Below are 23239 nucleotides of genomic sequence, written 5' to 3' on the forward strand. Positions count from 1 at the left end.
ACATGTGAATTTACCTCAGCATCTCTCTGTAGACATCACAGAGACGGAAGCTGGGGGTATCCGTCTCTAACTCCCAGCTCGCCAAGCCACCGGGATTTACCTTTTGCCGTTTTGGAGTAGGACATGCAGCTTGCTTCTGTCCACAGACGAGTGCTTGGGGTCCACTAGAGCATCCAGGGTCTCGAGGATCAGTGGCTGCAGGACGCTTAGTCTCCCCCGAAGGGTGCTGATCTAGATAACAACATGGCCTTTCATAAGAATTAAAACAACCTTTTTAGAACTTAGGATCAGTGAAGCCTCTGATTAAACACAGACATTTGTGCTAGCAAAAAGACCCGACAGCATTTCAGAACACGGCCCTGCTGGAACACCTATCTATAGATGACTCAAAAGCCACACCTCCTGGTTAGAAGAGCAACATGTAAAGCTGTCACGGGCTTTGGATTAACTCACAATAGTCTTCCTCTGTAGACAGGACGAGGGAACGATTTGTTAAAACAAAAATCTGACATCCCGGGGACTGCAGAGATAGCTCAGGGGTTAAGAGCATTTCCTGCTCTTCCTGAAGACCAGAATTTGGTTCCAATAGCTCATGCTCGGCAGCTCACAACTGTGTAACTGTGACTCTAGATCCAATGCCCCTGGCCTCTACTGGTACCTACACACACTTAGTTACACAAATATACACACAATAAATATAAAATAAATCTGAAATCCCATGTCAAAGCATGCATTTCACATTGGTTAGAGCTAAGTTTCCTGTAAACAGAGCACAGTTCAAAATTCAGCCCAACTGAAACTTGGGCTAGAGACCCACAGCACTGAGTAAACTGGATATATTGTCATGTGCCTCTAACTCCAGGCCTGGGAGGGGAGAGGGAAAATGAAGTGTCACTTGGACTTTAAAAAGACACATTAAATCACTGTAGAGTCCAAAGTCTACTTTTCTTAAGCTAACACAGCGTGGCTGATAATCCACAGGAATGAACTGATAATAGGAGAGTGGTTGAGATCAAAATACCTCCACACCAACTGGCAAATGACACAAGACTATCGGAATTAAGTAGCAGAATTAAGACTATAAATGGGACTACATGCTGTTTTAACTCAGAAACACAAGTCATCTGAGGGTTTACATCGGCTTGCTACAGACTCTTATTCTCTATTACAGGATCGAATTCTAGATTCAGAAGACCAGAGCAGGGAATTAAGGCAGACCTACTGTTTCACTATCCTAAGAGACACCAACCCTCTGGCCAGCAAGGGCTGGACTTCGTGTGGCTAAGAGGCTAGGATCCCCCTCCAGGTCCTTGTGAGGTCTCCAGCTCCTAGTGTGTCATGGTCCAAGTGGGTTGAGGGGGCTCCCCTTTATTTGAATGGATCCCCTGAGGAGATGGCTGGCTTGATACTGTAGTGCTCTTTCAGAAAAAAGAAGGGACCCCATGTCACAGGCCAGAACTTTTATAGTAGGTGGCTGAGTTCCCTCTGCTCTCCCCATAGCTGACAACATCTGTTCCCATACTACGAAGTCCTGAGTCAGCCCAGCCTGTCATGCACCATCTGCACTGTGCTGTTGCTCCTGTAACCCCAGCAGAGAGGAAACCATTTCTTCCCTCATTAAAGCAAGCAGGTAACAGAGAGGGATACCAGGTTCACTCAGGCTTTCCTGAGCATTTAGGAATCCACTGATTACTGATGTATGGGGCAGGGGTCACTACAAGAACTGTGGTTCCTCTGAGTCTTGGTACCAAACGAGAGGCACCTCCTTGAGCTCTCTCAAACAGAGGACCGTGTGACCAATGCTCACGTGAGAGCACGTGTATTATACAGTTTAATTTGAAGAAAGGAGCAAAAGGTGCCCAGAGATGGACATACATCCTAACTTAAGGTCTCCTGCATGCTCATCCCATGATACGGTTCTTGAAAGTGCAGACAGGTGTGGGGCTACACACCTGTAAGCCCAGCACTAGAGGAGGAAACAGGTGGACCACCTTAGTTCTAGGCTGGCCTGGTATATACAGCAGGAACCCAATCCAACAACAAAGAAGTAAAAACATAGACGTGTATAAAAGGGAGCCAATTTGAAATGTGCTTCCTCAGTCTCCTCTTAAGAGCCTTTAGTCCCACTGGCTTGGGTCATAAAGTTGAAAAATGAATGTCTGTCCTTGGAGGAGCCTTACAAGTGATTCTAATGTGGCTGGGGAAATCGGCTTTGTAGTAATCAATGCTAACTTGCCTTTGAAGGGACCCTGGCCATGCTCTATAGAGCGTGGCTCTGGCAGAACTTACCCTTCTCTTCCATCCCCTCTGCCTTACTAGAAACTGTTAGGCTACAACCCTAAAGCTAGCCACCAAGGCCCAGTCCCTTACTTGGCCACTACCAAGGTCCAACTATCAAGGTACTGAAGTGCAGCAGTCAAAAGCCCCCTTGGGCTCACCTAATTAACACGCCCAATTAAAGTATAACACCTCATCCTAATATGGGGCTTCCCCTTTCACCTTTATAAAATACTGTCATTTTTCTACGTGCCATGTCTCTCTCCTCTCTGTCCACAGGCAGTCCTTTGTCCTCCTCCTGCACAAATACCCCTCCTTCCTCTCCCTTGTTCCCTTCCCCCTCTCCCTTGCCTCTATTTCCCGTCTTTGTCTCTTATTCCCTGTCTTCTGAACCTCTGGGCAAATAAATCTCTGTGCTGAGAATTTGGTCTGGGGGGTTCTGAGCGGATGCTTTCCTCACAATCTTCACACTCCAATCCTTTGAAACTAAACCAAGCTCCAGACAATACATCCGATCAGGCTTACCCAGTACTGCAGGAGTGCTTCAATAGCTCTGAACTCAAATGGTAATGGGTAGGTGACCAGCTGACCTTCTCCAGCCAGCTGTGAGGGCAGTTCCCGAAACAGCCAGTGCTCCAAATTTAAATTCCGATAATCTAGTATCAGAAGACACTCTGGAGTTATCACAGCCTTCAAATACTAGAAAATTGAGAGAAAGATGCGTTATGTACACACATATACACACATTCCTACAGATGCAGGCTACCAAGCTGGAGGAAAAAGCAAATTTACAAAACTGAGTTTATTTTACTAATTTTGGACTAAAATAAAACCAAATCAATGCTCATTTGGTTTTCTAAAAATAAATAATAATAAAATTAAGGGATTTTTTTTGGTGTTTTTGAGACGATTTTTTTTATAAAGGAAGAAAATTCAAATTATGTAAGCCTCAATAATTCTAAGATGCTCTAAGAAGATCTAGGATTATACAGATTAGGTATTTATTAAGACTCCAGTCTGGTATCACACAGATGTATACCCACAATCCCAGCAGCTGTTCAAGGACATGGCCAGCTACAGAGCAAGTTCAAAGCCAGCCTGGTGTACATGAAACCATCTCAAAAAAACATCCAGTCCCAAAGCAAGACATCTGCCAGGACATGCATGAGAAACTAGGGAAAGAGTGAAAGAGAACGTTCCCTAAAACACTCATGCAGGCGCAGGCGGTCAGCGAGGGAGAGGCCAGGATTTGGGAGCTGAGGTATGAAGACTGCTATCTGAAAAGAACCAAAAAAACCTTGCCGATCCCATCACTAAGCCCATGACTTAGAAGAGCTGACTCAACAATATAACTACCAGCCCAAACCATGGAGGCCTGTTTGTTCCATCTCTGGATGTCCTCACTCTCTCTGAACCCTCCTACCCAGCCCCTGCACATAGCTGCTTTGCACAGCTCTGGCTGGCCTGCTTGCTTCCCTGGGTCCCAACTCAGACTAACTCATTTCATTTTATGTGTGTTTTGTCTGAGTGTACATGTACGTACCACCTGTGTGCTTGGTGTCTGTGGTGTCAGAAGAGGGCATCAGGTCCCTGGAACTTGAATTTTGGGTTAACTACTCTATGGGTGCTGGAAATCAAACCCTGTCCTACGCAGGAGCGACGAGTGCTCTAATCACTGAGCCACTTCTCAGTGTGCATCCCCTCCTTCTGACATCTGCTCCGCTGTTTTCTCCTCCCAAACACCATAAATTGGTTCCTGAACTTTAAAAAAAAAGAAGTTAAATTTTGGTAGACTTATAGAAATGATTTAGTTTAATTATAGTAGTTTGGCTCAAATGGAAATGGTTCCTTTTGAAAATAGCACCAATTTATTGAGTTAATTTGAAATTACAGACAAGCCTCAGTGCTTCAAACTACAGCAGTATGAAATCAGAAAATTTTCTAACCAGGTGTGAATAGCCAGAGTTACATATAAGGGAATGCTCAATGGTTAAGAGAACTGGTTGTTTTTCTAGGAGACACAGGTTTGATTCCCAGTACTCACATGGTGGCCCACAACTAGTGTAACTCTAGTTATCTGATGCCCTCTACTGGCCTCTGAGGGCACTATCTGTGGTATACAGATATATATGCAGGGAAAAACACCCTTACTTATAAAACAAAAATTAAACATTACAAAAAATTTTGAAAATCTAAAAGAAAAAAAGTGTGGGAAGAAAAAAAAGATTTGATAGTTTGTGACTATTCATGTCATAGATATTTGAATTGATCTTCCAACATTTAACTATGAAAATATTCATACAAAAAGTTGAGAGGTTATATAGTGTTACCTGTCTATCTACTTACATATTGATCTGTGTAGTATAGTCGTCAAATCTATCTACCTATTTATCTTACTTACTTTCTATCTATCATCTATCTATCTATCTATCTATCTATCTACCTATCCCTCCCTCCCTCCCTCCCTCCATCTGTGTAGTATAGCATAGCTACCCTCTGGGTCCCAGTTTAACATCCTGTTTAACTTTATCTTATGTGGACTTCAAAGAGATACTGTTTAGAAGTATTCTTTTTTTTTCAATTTTTTATTAGATATTTTCTTCATTTACATTTCAAATGCTATCCCAAAAGGCCCCTATACCCTCCCCCTGCCCTGCTCCCCTACCCACCCACTCCCACTTCTTGGCCCTGGCATTCCCCTGTACTGGGGCATATAAAGTTTGCAAGTCCAAGGGACCTCTCTTCCCAGTGATGGCCGACTAGGCCATCTTCTGCTACATATGCAGCTAGAGACAAGAGCTCCGGGGTACTGGTTAGTTCATATTGTTGTTCCACCTATAGGGTTGCAGACCCCTTCAGCTTCTTGGGTACTTTCTCTAGCTCTAGAAGCATCATTTGGGAGCAGATTTGCTTCTGTTGTGGTAATTTTGATTAAAGGACAAAAAAATCTGATCTAAGACAAATGTAAAAAGCAGCACACGCACACTTCAGGGCTCGGCACCACTGATGGCCTCTCATTGATTTCAGGACCTCTCGCTCTCACAGGGCCAAACAATGGAGGGCCCTGTTAACCAAATCACTAAAAAACTGAATATACTCAGTGTCTTCTGAGCAGGCAAGTCAAGTGTGATGATTTTAGAAAGTGTTAGATACAAACGTAAACCAAGGTTTTAAGAGTCAACAGACATTCCTAGTGTCCATGAAAAAGCAGATGCTTCTTGGTAGCTAAGGCTCTAGTGTAACTGTACCTCACAGGACACTAATGGAACCATCTCGTGAGTGCGGTGGCAGGCAGCCTGCGCCTCTGACTCCAGCACTGGGGAGGCAGAGGTGATAGGATCAGGGGATCAGCCTCATCCTCAGCCACACAGCAAGCTTAAGGTAGCCTTGGCCACACAACACCCTGTCTTTATGAATAAGTAAATATAAAGCTTGAGTAATATCAGATGAAACCACAGATGAAATTCAAAGGCCAACGAAGACCACAGAATTTTCCCAACTCAAAAGAGAGCAACATCACACCGGCTGAACACACAACCCAATCCATGCAAACTGAGCTCTCCCCTTACAATGCATTCAGTAACAAAAATCCCACATCCTCCCAATGCTTGTCTGTCTCTCCGTCTGTCTTTTCTCTGTTGAAACAGGGTTTCTTTATATAGCCCCAGTTGTCCTGGAACTTGCTATGTAGACCAAGCTGGCCTCGAACTCAAGAGATCCGCCTGCCTCTGTGTGGGGGGATTAAAGTCATGCACCCCTCTCCCAGCTCTGCAGAATTCTTATAACCCACACACTGACCGCGTAGCCAGGACTCTGGTGAACACAGCAGCGTGGCCCTTACCTCCATCCTCATGATGATCCTGTTGTTTCTAGTAGTGATGCTCATCACGTGCTGAAACCTCAAGTCTCTGGCCTGGAGTGCTAACTCATGGTATAGTTCAGTTTTCTTCCTCTCTATAAGAGAAACAGAATGGGTAAAACTCCGAACCTAAGGGCTGCTGCCGTGTCCCCACCTGACCAGTGCGTCCTTGTCACTGTCACACAGAGGCTAGGAGAGACTTTAATGCCCACTCTAACCATAAAAGCAGATTCTTGGGAACTCGAGTTCTCCCTCTCCTCTTTTCTGTAATATTTCACTGTGCTCAGCAGCCCACTGGGGACCAATATAAAAACCACAACCAAGTATGAGAAGCACCTATAGCAGCAATTTTTACCTCTGGACACAGTCTCCTTTTTTGACAGGATGTCACACATCTCAGGCTGGCCTTGAACTCCTTAAAAACCCTTAAAACTTGAAGCATGACCTCAACCTCACACAGTTATTTCTGGGAACTGAGTCTAGGTATTCCTGTATTTTTGGCAAGCTCTCTAGCACCTTAGCTACATCTCTAGCACGCAGTCATTTCTTTTTCTTGAACAAAAATTTTATCAACTAGTTTTTTAGATTTATTTCTATATATGAATGTTGGTGCCTGTGAAGGCCAGAATGCTATACACCGGATCCCCTGGAACTAAAGTTACTAATGGTTGTGAGCTACTGTGTAGATGCTAAGAATTAAACCTGGGTTCTTTTTAAGAGCAATGAGTGCTTTTAATTGCTAGGACATTTCTCTAGCTCCTATATTTTCTGTTTTTGCCACGATAGCATCATATTTAGGGTTTTGAATCTGTGAATAAGTTGAATTTGGTGATTTATTATTGGACAAATAAAAACTAAGAAAAGTCAATATTCACAGCAGATGCTCCTATCTGAAAACTAAATTTACTAGCTAAGAATATAGATGAGAGAAACTTGTGATAGGCTGGGGACAGTAGTATGTGTATTTTTGTGTCAAACCAAACCTCCAACAAGAAAAGCAGAAAAGCTTAGGAAGGAGGTTCTGGGAGAAACGTGGGACATAAGCAAGGATGAGCAGGACCACAGGGCTACAGGAAGAGGGGAAACTCGAGTCTTAAGCCACTCAGTGACCCACACGTCCATCTTTCTACTGCAGTGATGGGGTGGGGGTGGGGTTGAGGATGGGGGTGGTGCTCAATTCTCCTTTAAACCTGTTTAGAATGAACAGGGCTCGGAAGGTTGTAGAAGGGAGACTGACAGAAGAATCAAGAGGAAAGACAGCAGGGCTCTACGGCAAACACTCTGTAAGTTTCCTGGGAGCCCAAGTGGCTCCCGCCAGGAGGAAGTAATACAGGAGAGATGTGCTCAGCAGCTGACCGTCAGAGCGCTGGTGAACAAACATTGAGGAGAAACCTCCTTCAACACAGCGGCAATCACAAACGACACTGCAATTTCTAACTTTTCACCAAATGCACTAATCCACTGATAAAGATACTCACCAAAAGAGGTAACGTTTCCTTCTTTGTCAAACTTTGTCTAAAGATAGAGCATAAAAACAAGTATTAATTTAATCTCAATAGTATATTTATTAAATTATAGCCTTAAAACCTTGAAATGCAATTTTTTTTTTTCGAGACAAGATTTCTCTGTGTAGCCCTGGCTGTCCTAGAACTCACTCTGTGGACCAGGCTGGCCTCGAACTCAGAATCCGCCTGCTTCTGGCCTCCCAAGTGCTGGGATCAAAGGTGTGCGCCACCACAGCCTGGCTGAAATGCAATTTTAAGTCATTATCTGTAAAAGTCAGAAGAAAAATCCCTATTTTTGATTCCCTTGCTAATATAAACTTGATAGACTAACTTTCTATCTTGGTTCCTCAAGAAATTCACTCATGGAGAATGAGTTCTGTCTCTAGGTAACCTTGCTTTGGGTACCAATGGCCTTGTGAGTAGATGGCACTGGGCTGGACATCATCTTACGCCTTGCCGTGCTCACTGTGGGGGCCCTGGAAACGAGTTTCCAGGAGACATGGGGACTGTAAGCCATGGACCTCACTTGCTCCTCTGCAAATTCACCTGCACCTGAGTTATCACTTAGCAGGTAGGGAAGCCTCTCTGGCTGGGAAAGGACTTGACGATGATTCCTGAGTTGGGGATGTCACTCAGTGGAAACATGACGGTGCTTTGCCGTGTTGCTGAGTGTGGCTGTCTCACAAACCTAAATGTCTTCTGGGAGTTAAGAAGTCTCTGGTAGGCATTGCAGAAGGAACTAAGCCGTACAGAAGAGGTACCTGCAGCAGTCCCAGCATGCACTGGGCCACATTAACTTTGCTCAGGAGAGGAACACTTTCTGTATGCTAGTGCAGTCATGGTTGCAGGTGTCAAATGTGAATACATGGGCTGTCCTAGTTAAGAAACTAAACACAACCCAAGCATGGGTCTTGGTGACACACAGATACTAGGTTGTAAAGGGCTGCAATCTACGTGCCGCCACTAGATGGTGCTAAACCTCATTGTGCGCAGCTGCGAGAGCACAGCCAGCCAAAGTCACCAGTCCGTCTCCGAGGCTCTTGCCCAACCCCTGGGGGCTTTAACCTATCCCCAGGGTGCATGAGGATCATGGGTGTTGCTACCAGTCCTAGTTTAGACACGTCACCAAAAGTATTTAAGCCACACACTTTCTGAGCTTTCTTTGTCTACCTCAATATGATATAGAAGTAAAAGTTAACCGTGGAAGAATCTGGTGTGTCCTGTGTTTATTTCCCGCGGGACGGGGATAAGCTCGGGATACTTGGTGCCGAAACCCGGGAAAAAACGCCTTAACAACGCCGGCACCTAGAGGAGACCCTCCGACCAACCGGAGCAGATTTCAGAACCACGGTGGATTTGGAATTCCGAGAGCATGCTGAATCCTTGTAAGTAACTCTGATCCTTCTTAATCCCTCCCCTTAACTGGAAGGTGGCACTAAAAGCCTTTTGTTCTCATGCTGGCTGTGTTAACCCTATTTCTCCCGGTTTGATCCTGCACTCACCAGAAGTGGCGCTGAAAGAAAAAGTTTTGAATGCTGTGAAGCACGATCAGACGGACGTATATAAGCCGCAGTGCTCGTCTCATATTTAAGCCTCTCGTAGATAAGGGAGCAGTATGGGAAATTCACATTCTGTAACTACAGCTCTACACTCTGTTTTAAAACAGCGAGAGATAAAAGTTTCTACAAGAACCTTAGAAACGTTCATTAAGGAAATAGAACGTATATCACCTTGGTACGCGTGTTCAGGGTTGTTAACTCTTTCCTCTTGGGAGAAATTAAGGGAAGACTTAGCTAAGGAACAACAGAATGGGAAATTAAAGGCAGGGACCATGCCATTATGGAAACTGGTGAGATCGTGCCTGGAGGATGAGAGATGCCATCCAGCAATAATAACAGGGCAGGCAATATTAGAAGAAGTACAGGACAGTATGGCAGAAACGGAATGGTGTGAAAGGTTAGGAGCTCCAAAAAAAGGAAAATGTGCACAAAGAAAAAAGCCCTTCCAGAGACCTTGAGTCAGAGGAAGTGAAAAATTTGAGGATAAGTCCTCAGGGAGAGAAAAAGGAAAAGGAGAAAGTTCAGAAAAAGAAAAGCCTTTATCCGGTAAAGGAACTAGAGGCTTTGAAGCTTGATAGTTTAAAAGCAGATGAGCTTAGCTCCTCTGAGGAAGAGGAGTCGCATTATGAGGCAGCTCATTATAAAAAAGAAAGATACCATCCAGAGGAAAGGCGAGTGAAGAAATCAGAGAAAAAATTAAAAGTTACTGGAGACACAGAACAGGCCACCTCTGGGCCTTCTAGTCTCAATACACCTCCACCTTATGTGGAGAAATTTTATTCTGATTCTTTTCTTTCAAAGGAGGAAAAGAAAAAATTATATCAGGCATTTCCTGTCTTTGAAGCTGCAGATGGAGGGCGAGTACACGCCCACGTGGAGTATACTCAGATAAAAGAACTTGCTGAGTCGGTTCGCAATTATGGAGTTAGTGCCAACTTCACTATCTCCCAAATTGAAAGATTTGCTACTTTAGCCATGACCCCTGGAGACTGGCAGACAACAGTGAAGGCTGCACTCCCTAATATGGGGCAATATATGGAGTGGAAAGCGTTGTGGCATGATGCTTCTCAGACACAGGCCAAAGTCAATGCCACTGCTGAAGGCAATCAGAGAAATTGGACATTTGAATTATTAACAGGACAAGGGCAATATGCTAATAATCAGACGAATTATGATTGGGGAGCATACAATCAAATCTCCACTGCTGCCATTAAGGCGTGGAAGGCACTTTCCAAAAAGGGAGAGTCTGGAAGATACTTGACAAAAATTATACAAAATCCTCAGGAGTCATTCTCAGACTTTGTAGCTAGAATGACAGAGGCAGCAGACAGAATTTTTGGAGACTCTGAACAGGCAATGCCTTTAGTGGAACAGTTGATTTATGAGCAAGCCACTCAAGAATGCAGAGCAGCAATTACACCTAGAAAGAGCAAAGGACTGCAAGATTGGTTAAGGGTATGCCGTGAGCTTGGAGGCCCCTTATCTAATGCAGGGTTAGCGGCTGCCATCCTGCAAGGCCAAAGGCGTTCAGATACAAATAGTAATAACAGGGTCTGCTATAACTGTGGCAAACCAGGGCATATGAGAAGAGACTGCCAGGCACTCGTAAAAGGGAAAGTGCTAGGGCTATGTACCAGGTGTGGAAAAGGCTATCATCGAGCCAGTGAGTGTCGTTCAATTAAAGACGTCAGAGGCAGATTTATTCAGTCTGGACCTCAGGCAGAAAGAAGTGAAGACAATTCAAAAAACGAGTTTCTGGGCCCCAGGTCCCAGGGCCCCAAAACATATGGGATCCCAGCTCACAACAGGCGGACACTACAGTCCACAGAGCTGCAGAAGTCTCAGCAAGAGTGGATCTCTGTGCCATCACTCGATTCATGCTGACACCCTCAATGGGGATGCAGCCCATTCCCACTGACTTCAAAGGGCCTCTGCCATCCAGAAGTGTTGGCCTAAAACTGGGCCAGGCCTCCTTGGCTTTACAAGGCCTCATTATCCACCCTGGAGTCATAAATCAAGACTATGAGGGGGAACTTCAAGTTCTTTGTTCCTGTCCTCAAGGTGTTTTTTCTATAGCACAAGGAGATAAAATAGCTCAGCTAATAGTCTTGCCAAGCCTACATGGCTACTCCCCCTCCCCTGGTGTCCTTCAAGCTGCTAGAGAAATTGGCTCTGCTGAAAATGACTCTGCTTACTTAATAATGCCTCTTGATTCCAGGCCAACTTTAGAGTTAGTTATAGAAGGGAAACACTTCAAAGGGATTCTAGATACAGGAGCAGATAAAAGTATCATCTCTTCCCACTGGTGGCCAAAATCTTGGCCCGTTACTCAGTCATCACATTCTTTGCAAGGGTTAGGCTATCAGTCCTGCCCCACTATCAGCTCTCGCACTCTGAGCTGGCAAGCACCTGAAGGTCAAACGGGAAGGTTTACTCCCCATGTCTTACCACTCCCAGTTAATCTTTGGGGGAGAGACATTTTACAGGCACTAGGAATAACCTTGACTAATGAGTACTCACCACAAGCTGTTCAAATGATGAAGAAAATGGGCTATAAAGAGGGAAAGGGATTAGGGAAAAGAGAGCAGGGTAGACTTGAACCTATTCCTCAAGAGGGTAATAAAGGAAGACAAGGCTTACATTTTTTCTAGAATCAGCTGTTGAGGGTTCCATGCCCATACCATGGATTACAGAGGAGAATGTATGGGTTCCTCAATGGCCTCTATCCTCTGAAAAATTAGAAGCAGCCACAAAACTGGTCTCTGAACAGCTACGCTTAGGTCATTTAGAACCCTCTACCTCACCCTGGAATACACCTATTTTTGTAATTAAGAAAACATCTGGCAAATGGCGTTTATTACATGATCTTAGAGCAATTAATGCACAAATGCACCTGTTTGGATCAGTTCAGCGAGGGCTCCCATTGCTCTCCGCCCTACCTAAAAATTGGGAAATTATAATTATAGATATTAAAGATTGTTTTTTCTCTATACCTTTATGTCCTCAAGATAGGCAAAGATTTGCATTTACCATCCCAGCCATTAATCACTTAGAGCCTGATCATAGGTACCAATAGAAGGTCTTGCCTCAGGGGATGGCAAATAGCCCCACTATGTGTCAGCTGTATGTGCAATTGGCACTTAAGTCAGTTAAAAATCATTTTCCATTGATTCTTCTGATAAATTATATGGATGACATACTGATATGTCACAGAGATTTACAGTTATTACAAGAAGCATATCCTATATTAATAAAAACGTTAGGGAAATGGGGACTGCAGGTAGCCACTGAAAAGGTACAAGTTGCTCAAATAGGAGCCTTCTTAGGGTCACTCATTTATCCTGACAAAATTGTTCCTCAAAGATTAGAGATTCGCAGAGATCATTTACACACCTTAAATGATTTTCAAAAATTATTAGGAGATATAAATTGGCTAAGACCATTTTTAAAGATTTCCTCTGCTGAGTTAAAACCTTTATTTGACATTTTGGAAGGAGAGTCTCATATCTCCTCCCCTAGAGCCCTTACTCCTGCTGCAAATCAGGCCTTGCAGACAGTAGAAAAAGCTTTGCAAAAGGCTCAATTACAACGCATTGATGAGTCACAACCTTTTGATTTGTGTGTCTTTAAGACAGCCCAGTTGCCAATCGCAGTCTTGTGGCAAAATGGACCTTTATTATGGGTTCATCCAAATGCATCTCCTGCTAAAATAATAGATTGGTATCCTAATGCAGTTGCACAACTTGCACTTCGAGGAATAAAAGCAGCTATTACTTATTTTGGACAAGATCCTAAAATCCTAATTGTACCTTATACTGCTGCACAGGTTCAAACCTTGGCAGCTACATCTGATGATTGGGCAGTTTTAGTCACCTCCTTTTCAGGACGGATTGACAACCATTATCCTAAACATCCAATTTTACAGTTTGCTCTGAATCAGGCTATAGTGTTTCCACAAGTAACAGCTAAGGACCCACTTACAGATGGAATTGTGGTGTACACTGATGGATCAAAAACTGGTATAGGTGCTTATGTGGTTAATAATGAGATAGTAACTAAGCAATATAATGAGACCTCACCTCAAGTTGTGGAATGTTTAGTAGTACTAGAGGTTCTTAAGGCATTCCCAGGACCGCTTAACATTGTATCAAATTCCTCTTATGTAGTAAATGCAGTTAACATTCTTGAAACAGCTGGGGTAATAAAACCCTCCAGCAGAGTTGCCAATATTTTTCGACAAATACAGTTTGTTTTATTAAATAGAAAATTCCCTGTTTATATTACTCATGTTAGGGCACACTCAGGCCTCCCTGGTCCTATGTCTCTGGGAAATGATTTAGCAGACAAAGCCACTAAGGTTATAGCTGTTGCTCTGTCTTCCCAGGTAAAAGCAGCAAAAGAATTTCATAAGCGCTTTCATGTGACAGCTGAGACTTTACGTCGCCGCTTTGCATTAACTAGAAAAGAAGCTAGAGAGATTGTTACTCAATGTCACAATTGTTGTGAATTTTTACCTGTCCCTCATGTGGGGATAAACCCTCGTGGCGTCAGGCCATTACAGGTCTGGCAAATGGATGTCACGCATTTTTCCTCCTTTGGGAGAAATCAATATTTACATGTTTCTATTGACACCTGCTCTGGTGTAATGTTTGCCACACCTTTAACAGGTGAAAAAGCCTCTCATGTTATACAACATTGTCTCGAGGCATGGAGTGCTTGGGGAAAACCCAAACTCCTTAAGACAGACAATGGACCAGCTTACACCTCTCAAAAATTTCAACAGTTCTGTCGCCAGATGGAAGTAACTCATCTGACTGGTCTTCCGTATAATCCTCAAGGGCAGGGCATTGTAGAACGTGCCCATCGCACCCTCAAGTCCTACCTTATTAAACAAAAGGGGGGAATCCAGGAAGTTCTACCCACAGTGCCAAGAGTAGCTGTTTCTATGGCACTCTTCACTCTTAATTTTTTAAACCTTGATGCTCAAGGCCATACTGCGGCTGAACGTCACTGTTCAGAGCCTGACAGGCCAAAAGAGATGGTAAAATGGAAAGATGTTTTGACTGGTCTCTGGAAAGGCCCGGATCCTATATTAATAAGATCCAGGGGAGCTGTTTGTGTTTTCCCACAGGAAGAAGACAACCCATTTTGGCTGCCGGAACGACTGACACGGAGAATTCCGACACCTGAAGATGACTCCCAGATGGATCCCTTGGAAACTACCTCTAATCCTCATGCTACCTCTGTGGATTTGGGTTCCTAGTATATTTGGAGAGTATAGATGGGCAATTCTGTCTGCTTTCCCTAAGCCCATGCCTGTTCGTCATAATACAGCTGTTTTTCCCAAGTTTTTTACGACCAATAAAACTTTAGGCCTGCCATACCTACCATTTGACCCTATCTGGGCACCATTGGGAGAAAAACGCTCTTTAAGGGAACGAGGTTCTCTCTGTTTCCAAATTTATGAACTAGGAAATTGTATCAGACTCACCAGCCGAGCTTTGGGAATGTTTTTTAAGTATTGAGGAGGCGTGGTGAAAATAACCCAAGACACTTCCAACAGAGATATAACCCTTACAAATCGGACCTTCTGGCATGAGACAACTTGGGTTAATGGTACATTTCTACCACCTAACTTTTCAGATAAAGAACGTCCCAATCAACCAAAAATGGCTCCTCATTGTAGCTTGGAAGATGAAGGGCTGATCCTGCCTTGGTCTGATTGTCAATCCTCTGTCACTCGTTGGGCAGATCAGAGTAAAACTTTTTCCTTTTCTCCCAACATGATAGATGACCCAGAGCAGAAATACATTATGAAAAAGGGACTTTTCATACAGGACTTTAGAATGCATCCTTTTCATAAATGGGTACTTTGTGGGATTAATGGTAGCTGTACAGATCTTAATCCCTTGGTTTTCCTCCAAGGAGGGGCTGCTGGAAAAGCGATTTTTAATGGTATTTCAAAATTTGCTCAGTTTCATCAAGTTCTGTTACCTGATAGAACCATTTATCAAAATTCTACTACTGAAATCACTGGATTTAATAAGACACTGATAAAGCAGACTAATTATTTACCTACTCCAGTTTGTGTGTACACCCCTTTCTTGTTTATTCTTTCCAATGGTTCCTTTGAATCCTGTACTAATGAAACCTGCTGGATGTCACAATGCTGGAGCCTTAAGTGGGCCAGCCGTGCAATGCTTGCCAAGATTCCACGATGGGTTCCTGTCCCCGTGGAGACCCCTTCCACCATAACCTTACACAGGCAAAAGCGAGACTTTGGTATCACTGCAGCCGTCATGGTGGCAATGGCTGCCAGTGCGGCGGCAGCTACAGCTGCTGGAATTGCTATGGCAACATCAGTCCAGTCAAGTACAACTGTCGAGCAGTTGTCCTCCTCTGTAGCAGAAGCCATCGATCAACATTCAGTGCTCAGTGCCCAATTAAAAGGTGGGCTAATGATAGTGAACCAGCGCATTGACCTGGTGGAGGAAAGACTGGAAATTCTGCTCCAATTGGCTCAGCTTGGCTGTGATAAGAAATCAGGAGCCTTATGTATTACTAGTGTCCAATATGAAAATTGGACACATGCAGCTAATCTATCTAAAGAATTGTCTTTGTTTCTTACAGGAAACTGGTCTGAAGGATTTGACGAAAAGCTTGAGGCACTACGTACAGCAGTGATGACGATTAATTCTACGCGCGTGGACCCATCATTAATCGATGGAATCAAAGGACTTTCTTCCTGGATGTCCTCTGCATTCTCACATTTTAAAGAGTGGGTGGGAGTGGGCCTGTTTGGTGCAACCCTGTGTTGTGGACTAGTGTTTCTTCTATGGCTGGTATGCAAACTCAGATCTCAACAGAAACGTGACAAGGTGGTAATTGCTCAAGCACTTGCTGCCATAGAGCAAGGCACCTCCCCTGAAATTTGGCTATCTATTCTCAAGAATTAGTTGGCATTTGAGTTCTCTGTCTTTGCATCCCACAAAATTGTGGATATATTGCATTGAGACGAGAGAAACTCAACGATCACTGATCAACCCGTGCGCATTGCTGAGGTTTCCTCATTGCATGTGATAAGGTGATCATGATTTCTCCACTAATTCATTTTTGGCTGGCCTCTTTTGTAGAGTTCACCCTAGGCCATTTAGCAGTTATAGTCACACAGCACTGTGGTATCCAAAGACGGGCAACTTTCCTCATGCACAGACCAACCTAAGACAATGGGGCCCGGTGGTGATAGGGTTACCCGATAACGGGTAAGGCTGTGACATTGGAGGAACGACCTAAAACAGGGGCCACAGCAGATGGACGTAACTACATAGGCCTAGACCAGCCTCATTTTAATAAATTATAGAGGGGGAGATGTAAAGGGCTGCAATCTACGTGCCGCCACTAGATGGTGCTAAACCTCATTGTGCGCAGCTGCGAGAGCACAGCCAGCCAAAGTCACCAGTCCGTCTCCGAGGCTCTTGCCCAACCCCTGGGGGCTTTAACCTATCCCCAGGGTGCATGAGGATCATGGGTGTTGCTACCAGTCCTAGTTTAGACACGTCACCAAAAGTATTTAAGCCACACACTTTCTGAGCTTTCTTTGTCTACCTCAATATGATATAGAAGTAAAAGTTAACCGTGGAAGAATCTGGTGTGTCCTGTGTTTATTTCCCGCGGGACGGGGATAAGCTCGGGATACTAGGTTACTGCTTTGGAGGCAATTTATGCTATGATCGCAGAATTAAAACAAACCCTACTACTCACACTTCAGCCTGCTTCCCCTGAGAAAGATCTCATCCACAGGATGGAAGTAACAGGAAACACCGTGGTCAAGGTTTTTTCTTTCTTTTCTTTTTCCTTTTTTTGAGTCAGGGTTTCTCTGTGTGTAGCCCTGGCTGTTCTGGAACTCCCTTTATAGACCAGGGTGACCTTGAACTCACAGGAATCCGCCTGCCTCAGCCTCCTGAGTACTGGAATTATGTGCACCACCATGCTCTGGGGTCAACTTCTATTAAAAGCTTTGTATCTGTGTAATACCTACCGACTGGCTTGCCTTAAATTGATTTCTGAAACACATATACTCACTGCAGAAAATATGGAAATTTGTAAAATGGCATAAAGCACATGACTTGACAAAATTTTAGAGGAAACTATGCCAATAACAACTTTCAAGGTATCTTCCAGTGTTCCTGTAAGTCATACCTCTACCAAAACACATAAAGTGGTTTTACATTTTGATATCTATGCATCATTTTTCTTGAGTGAGATGCCTTTTCTGAATGACATCATATAAACCAACATTTAAAATGGTTACTTTGTAACTACCTCACTTTTGAAACTCATTCTTTTCAATAGAATCAGTTGATTATTAGTGGTCCTTTTATTTATTTTATTTAAATTTATTTTGCCTACAAAGAACTTTCTTTGAGTCATCATCTGACTTTGTATCCTTTGCGGGGGTGGGGGTGGGGGGGCGGGGTGGGAGTTAGTGACTGTGTGGTCCAGGCTGGCCTCACACTCACATCCTTCTGCCTTGGTCGCCTGCCTACCTGAGAACCAGTGGCCTTGATTCCATCGTGGAACTGAACAGTTGCAGAAAACTAAGAGCAAGTACTTTCCCAGTAACCCTGCCAAGACTGGCAAGGGGCCTCGGGGCTGCACCTCCAGCACCTGGGGGCCAGAGCAGTAGCACTGAATGAGTATGAAGCTGCCTTGGACTGAGAGTGAGTTTTAGCTCAGCCTGGTCAAGGGACTGACTCAAAATGCAAAACAAAGCAAAGCAAAATCCAAACAATAACAAAAAGCAAGAAAACCCAACAAACAAACAAAGAAAAGACCCCAAACAAGCAACTCTGGGATGCCTCTTAGTTTATACTGTCCATAAAGAAAAGTTCTAGCTAGGTGGTGCTGGCATATGCCTTTAATCCCCGCACTCAGGAAGCAAAAACAGGCCTACGCTGTGTTCCAGGCCAGTCTGGGCTATACAGAGAAAGGAAAGAAGAGAAGTGGGGGGGGGGGGGGGGAAGCCAACGCAAGTTCTTTAGCTGGGCACAGTGGAATGTACCTTCACTCCTAGCACTTGAGAAGCAGAGGCAGGAGGATCCTGAGTACTCTAGGCCAGGCAAGGAGGCTTATACAGTAAAACCATGCCTTAAAGGTCTGCATGAAGCTAATAATAGCCAAACCCAGATGATCTGTAAAGAACAACACGCTGGATGGTCACTGTATCTGAGGCACCATTCTCGGGGTTTTGAGAGTTTTCATTTTCAGTAAAAAGTAGGTGGTTTAACTTTTTTGTTTTCGTTTCTATGAGCGTGTTTGTGCTTATATTTATATATGTTCTAGGACACAGAAGAAGGTATCAGACCCCTGGAGCTGCGCTAATGTGGCTGTGAGCCAGCAGGTGTGGGTGCCGAGAGTGAAAGTCATGTCTCCTGGAAGAGCAGCAGGTGCTTAGCCATCTCCTCAGCCCCTAAGTCATGTTCACAAACGAGCATAGTAACATACAGTGATGCTATTTCAGTTTGGTACTCTAATCCTCATAATTACCTAAGGCAATAATTCCTAGTTATTAATGAAAAAAACCAAGGCACAAGTCGTCACAATAACTTGTCTTACGTCCCCCTACGGAAAGAGAGCACACTGAGTTTAAACTTAAGAAGTCTGGCTCAGGTTTAAAACTTTTGGAAACCATAAAAGCTTACAAAACGAGCTGCAAAAACAATTTACAATTTTACTTAGGTTATTTATGGCTAACACTTTGTCACCAAGGGCCTAATTTCATAAATGCACATGCAGAGCACAGGAGGTGTGCATTAATTCACCCAGGTCCCTGAGAATCAGTTCACAGTTTTAGAGATCATAGCCACCCTTCCCGGGCATGCACACCTCTTCCAGGGGATTCTAAACAGACTCAGATAAAATATGAAGTGTTCACTAAGGAGGCTTTGGGGCTGTGGCTCAGTTGGCAGAGTGCTTGTCTGGCACACAAAAGGCCCCAGGATCAATAACCAGGCTGCATAAAGTAGGTGTGGTGGCGCATTAAATCATGGGATAGTGGCACACACCTGCTACACTACAACTTGAGAGGGCAGAGCCAGGCGGACAAGTTCAAGATCACCCTAGACCACATAGCAAGTCTGAAGTGAGCTAAGTTACATTAGACTTGTTCTCCCTCCAACCCCTTCTCCCCAGCCTCCAACCCCTTCTCCCCAGCCCCCTGAAAAAAAAGAAAAGAAAAGAAACATGCTTCTGGTGGAAGCCTTTAACACGTACTACAAAAACACCTTAATTTTATCGACAAGGGGAAAACGTCTGAGCTGTCATTGGAAGAGCCTGTTCCGTATAGCCAGAACCCCAGTCATCAGCAAAGCTTCAAGACTTCCTCTAGACCAATCTCTCAGGAGCTTGGGTCACTGGCCAAACACAGCACAGAGGCAAATACCTCCTCTGACTCCAACCCTGTGAACTGGCAAGTGATTGGACGCTGCGTACTCACCACAGCAAACACCTGGGCCACGCTGGCTAAAGTGGCTTGAGAGGCATCCGAGGTTCTAAACCGGAGCACATCACCTGAGAACAAAGGAGAGAATGAATGGCCCGTGCTAACCCATTTTCTTGGAGGGGAAACTGTAGCTCTAATAGTCCATGGAGCCTTAAGAAGACACTTGTTTGGTTAGGCTTCCAGCTAATCATTCTATCCATCTTCTTACCCACCACTTCCATGTACTAAACTCATACAACTTGTTAACTGAGGTCTGTCTGTCCTTGCTCTGTGATTAGAAAGGTCAGTTGGGGCTGGGGCAACCAGTGCCTGTCTAAAATGCACAAGGCCCTGGGCTTTGTCCAAAGCACTGTACAAAAGTAATAAAATAACACTTACATTTGTTTATTGGGTGTGTTTGAGTACTGTGGAAGTCAGAAGTCTATTCTCTCCTTCTACCATGTAAGCTCTAGGGACAAGAGTCACAAGTTAAGTTCCTGGGTCTTACAGACCACTTGGTTCCCAAGTATTATCAAGGGAGGAAAAAAGCTTGTGGCAAAAGACCTGGGTGTGGGGAAGGGGGTGTTGACTGACAGCAGCTCATTATGGGAAAAATTTAAGTACAATTCAAAAAAGAGTAGTAGCCCAAACCACTCTTGTCAGGACTGTTTCTGTGCAGTCACATTTGTGGAAAACGCTGTCCTCAGGTTTCACCAAAGCATCAGCAAAGAAAGACTCCTCTGTCTTCCCCCAGCGTTTTTTGCTCCCTTGGCTGGCTACTTGCAGAGTAGACTTCGCCAAGGGTTAATTAATGCTCATCACTGGCTTCACATTCAAACTCAGTTCTAGGAATTCCCTACTTTATTCCAAGGCAACTATGTAACTGTATCAATGTGCCCAGAAGAAAGTAACATAATAAACAGAATTAATAACACCCCAACCTTGCTAATTGTAGCTTCCTGCTGCCCAACATCGACTTTGGTCTGGGCTCCACAGCAGAGTTTCAAGCCAGCTTGGATTACTGTGAGACCACGACTCGAAACAAACAAAACTCCCACCTAACAGAATTCTGGGACACGAAAATAGAAGGGAGCATAAGGAAGTAAAAGGGCCAGTAGGATGAGGGGGTTTCAGGAAAAAGTATGTATAAAAGTGCTGTCATAAACCCTTTACTTTGGGCTGAGCAGATGGCCAGCAAAATGCATGCCGCCAAGCCCTGCGTTAAGACAACTGATTCGAGCAAGCTGTCATCTGACCTCCACATACAAACTCAGAGAAGGCCGTTTAAATGCTAATTTTAAAACAATAACAAAACAAACGAAAGTAGCCAATGAGGCGGTTAACGCTTCTAACGGCTTCATTCAGAAGGATGAGACCGGACTGCTGTCAATTGGCGGCCAGCCTGGGCAACACAAGGAGACCCTGTCCCAATAAGCAAGAAACCGCAATCAAGTCCTCGCAGTGCTGGCCGGAGCACTGAGGGCCGGGTGAGCCCGGCAAGGCCGAGCGGCGGTGAGGATGGCGGGGCCAAGGGCAGGCGGGACAGAGGCCGCCGGGGCCCCGCGGGACGCGCGTACCTGCAGCGCGGGCTGTGCTCGACGCTTTCGGGCTCCGGGAGCGCAAAGGGGTCGCGCGGCCGCCGCAGGCAGCGAGGCTCAGGCGCGCGACCGCCGTCCACAGGGCCCTCCGGGGCTGCGCGGCGCGGGGCAGCAGCCCGGGCAGGCAGCGCAGGCATTCCATGGCGCGCGGGCAACCGGGAAGCCGCCCCAGGACGCCGGTCCGACATGCCGGAACTCGGGTCAACCGGCTCACCGCGACAACCGCGCACCGCGCCTGCGCGAGCCGTCCCGCGCCTGCGCGCTGCCGTCCACGCATGCTCCGGCGTGGTGTCTGGTGACTGCCGACCCGGTCTGCGTCCGTAACAGAGCCAGGACGTGCAAGTGTGAAGGTAGACTGACCAAAGCAGCTCAGCTCCGAAAGTGTCCATTGTTTCGAGGAGCTGCGGATTGATTCTACTTTCTGGAAAGGTCCCCTATGTATCTATGTATGCACAAATATACAGTTGGGAGATGAGGAAGTTACCACTATTAGTAAATCAAATAAGTTTTATTTAAGGCTACTGTGTTTAAAACTCACTTTGAAGGGACAGTGCGTTAAGCTTTTGCTGTAGAACAAGGAAAAGCCCAAGCGAGCAGTGTGCTGGCGCATAGCTGCAATCCCTCCAGAGTTCAAGGTCATTCTTAACTAGAGTGTAAGGCCAGTCTGCACTACTTGATATCAGTCTAGTTAATCACACCCCTCAGCCCGCCCCCAGAGAAAATAAATATTTGTCAATAGACTTGTTGTTTACATCACAATACTAAAGACAGACTTGAGTTTCAGAACTTTCTTCACTGATATATGAACATGGAGCTATGGGGATGTTGGACTATTTATCTTGCCGGGCACTAAGGATTGAGTAGAACAGTGGGAAGCTGTGGACAAAAGGAAAGTTCCAGAAGAGACCATGGATGTTTGGCTTGGACACCGAGAGCTAGAAGTACTTTAAGCATTGCTAGTAGGACGAGCCTTGAATGTACAGAAAGGACATGATAGAGGTTTCACTTCATTAGAACTTTGATGTGCTAAATCTTTGAAAAACATGTGCCAGGAAATAGTCATTCAAGAAAAATAATTATTTAAAAAACACTTCATTGCCGCCGCCCCCTACCCCGCACCATGACATGACCTTTGAAAAACATTGGGCAAGTGCTGGCAGCTGTTCAGACACATGGTCTTGTTAATAGTCCAATTTATGTTTATTGGTTTTTTGTTTTATTTTGTTTTGTTTTTCGAGACACGGTTTCTCTGTGTAGCCCTGGCTGTCCTGGAACTCACTCTGTAGACCAGGCTGGCCTTGAACTCAGAAATCCGCCTGCCCCTGCCTCTCGAGTGCTGGGATTAAAGGCGTGCGCCAACCATGCCCGGCTTTATTTAGGTTTTTAAAAGCAGGGTTAGGACATTGAACAGAACACCTTGGACATGTCAGGCCAATGTGGCACGTTGTTACTCAGGACTCAAAACTGTCTGAGCAGTAAAGCACATATTAGGTCATTGTATCCAGCCCTAGAATTAGCACCAAATCTAGGACTTTTCTCCACCATGAAGTTGTTAAAAGAAAAGGTAAAGCCACTGCAAATTAAGGGAGAAAATGGACAAACAGCACATCAGGTTAACTGCAACAAGACAAAACGAAAAACCAACCAAACCAACCAACCAACAAACAAACCAACAAACAAACAAACAAAAACAAAAACAAAAAAACCCACCCATGACTATAGTATTCTATCTGAAAAAAAAAATCAAACCAACGTCAAGCTGGGTGTAGTGGTATGTGCTATAACCTAAGCCCATGGGAAATGGAAGCTGAGCAACTAGAGTCAAGGCTAGCCTCGGCTACATAGTAAGGTCCAGGCTAGCCTTATCCGAAAAACAAAATCAATCGGTCTCCTGCAGAGGGGATCCATCTTGCCTTGTATCCTAACTAGTCCCCTCTACACCTCAAGGTGGGATTGAACTT

General features: G+C 44.7%; 2 protein-coding genes across 3 annotated transcripts in view; one reads left to right on the forward strand and one right to left on the reverse strand.

The window, feature by feature from the left end:
• The window catches only part of Mrs2 (MRS2 magnesium transporter), a 32881-nt gene extending 11342 nt beyond the window's left edge, over positions 1-21539 (reverse strand). Inside the window, exons 1-6 of one of the 2 annotated variants that reach the window (XM_006516707.4) lie at positions 21258-21539; positions 19696-19769; positions 7615-7651; positions 6119-6231; positions 2803-2976; positions 101-231 (exon numbers count right to left, since the gene is read on the reverse strand). In XM_006516707.4, the coding sequence (XP_006516770.2) occupies positions 101-231; positions 2803-2976; positions 6119-6231; positions 7615-7651; positions 19696-19769; positions 21258-21420 (692 nt within the window). In that variant the 5' untranslated portion in view covers positions 21421-21539. The remainder of the gene's footprint in view (positions 1-100; positions 232-2802; positions 2977-6118; positions 6232-7614; positions 7652-19695; positions 19770-21257) is intronic. The other variant, NM_001013389.2, reaches the window with a different exon arrangement.
• On the forward strand, positions 8892-16225 carry Gm52042 (predicted gene, 52042). Its single transcript, XM_030247517.1, has 2 exons — positions 8892-9026; positions 14332-16225. Exon 2 carries the CDS (start codon positions 14870-14872, stop codon positions 16154-16156), a length of 1287 nt encoding a protein of 428 aa, XP_030103377.1. The 5' UTR covers positions 8892-9026; positions 14332-14869; the 3' UTR covers positions 16157-16225.
• Positions 21540-23239: the final 1700 nt, after the last annotated feature.

The sequence above is a fragment of the Mus musculus genome, chromosome 13, assembly GCF_000001635.26.
Source record: "Mus musculus strain C57BL/6J chromosome 13, GRCm38.p6 C57BL/6J".
Classification (NCBI taxonomy): Eukaryota; Metazoa; Chordata; class Mammalia; order Rodentia; family Muridae; genus Mus; species Mus musculus.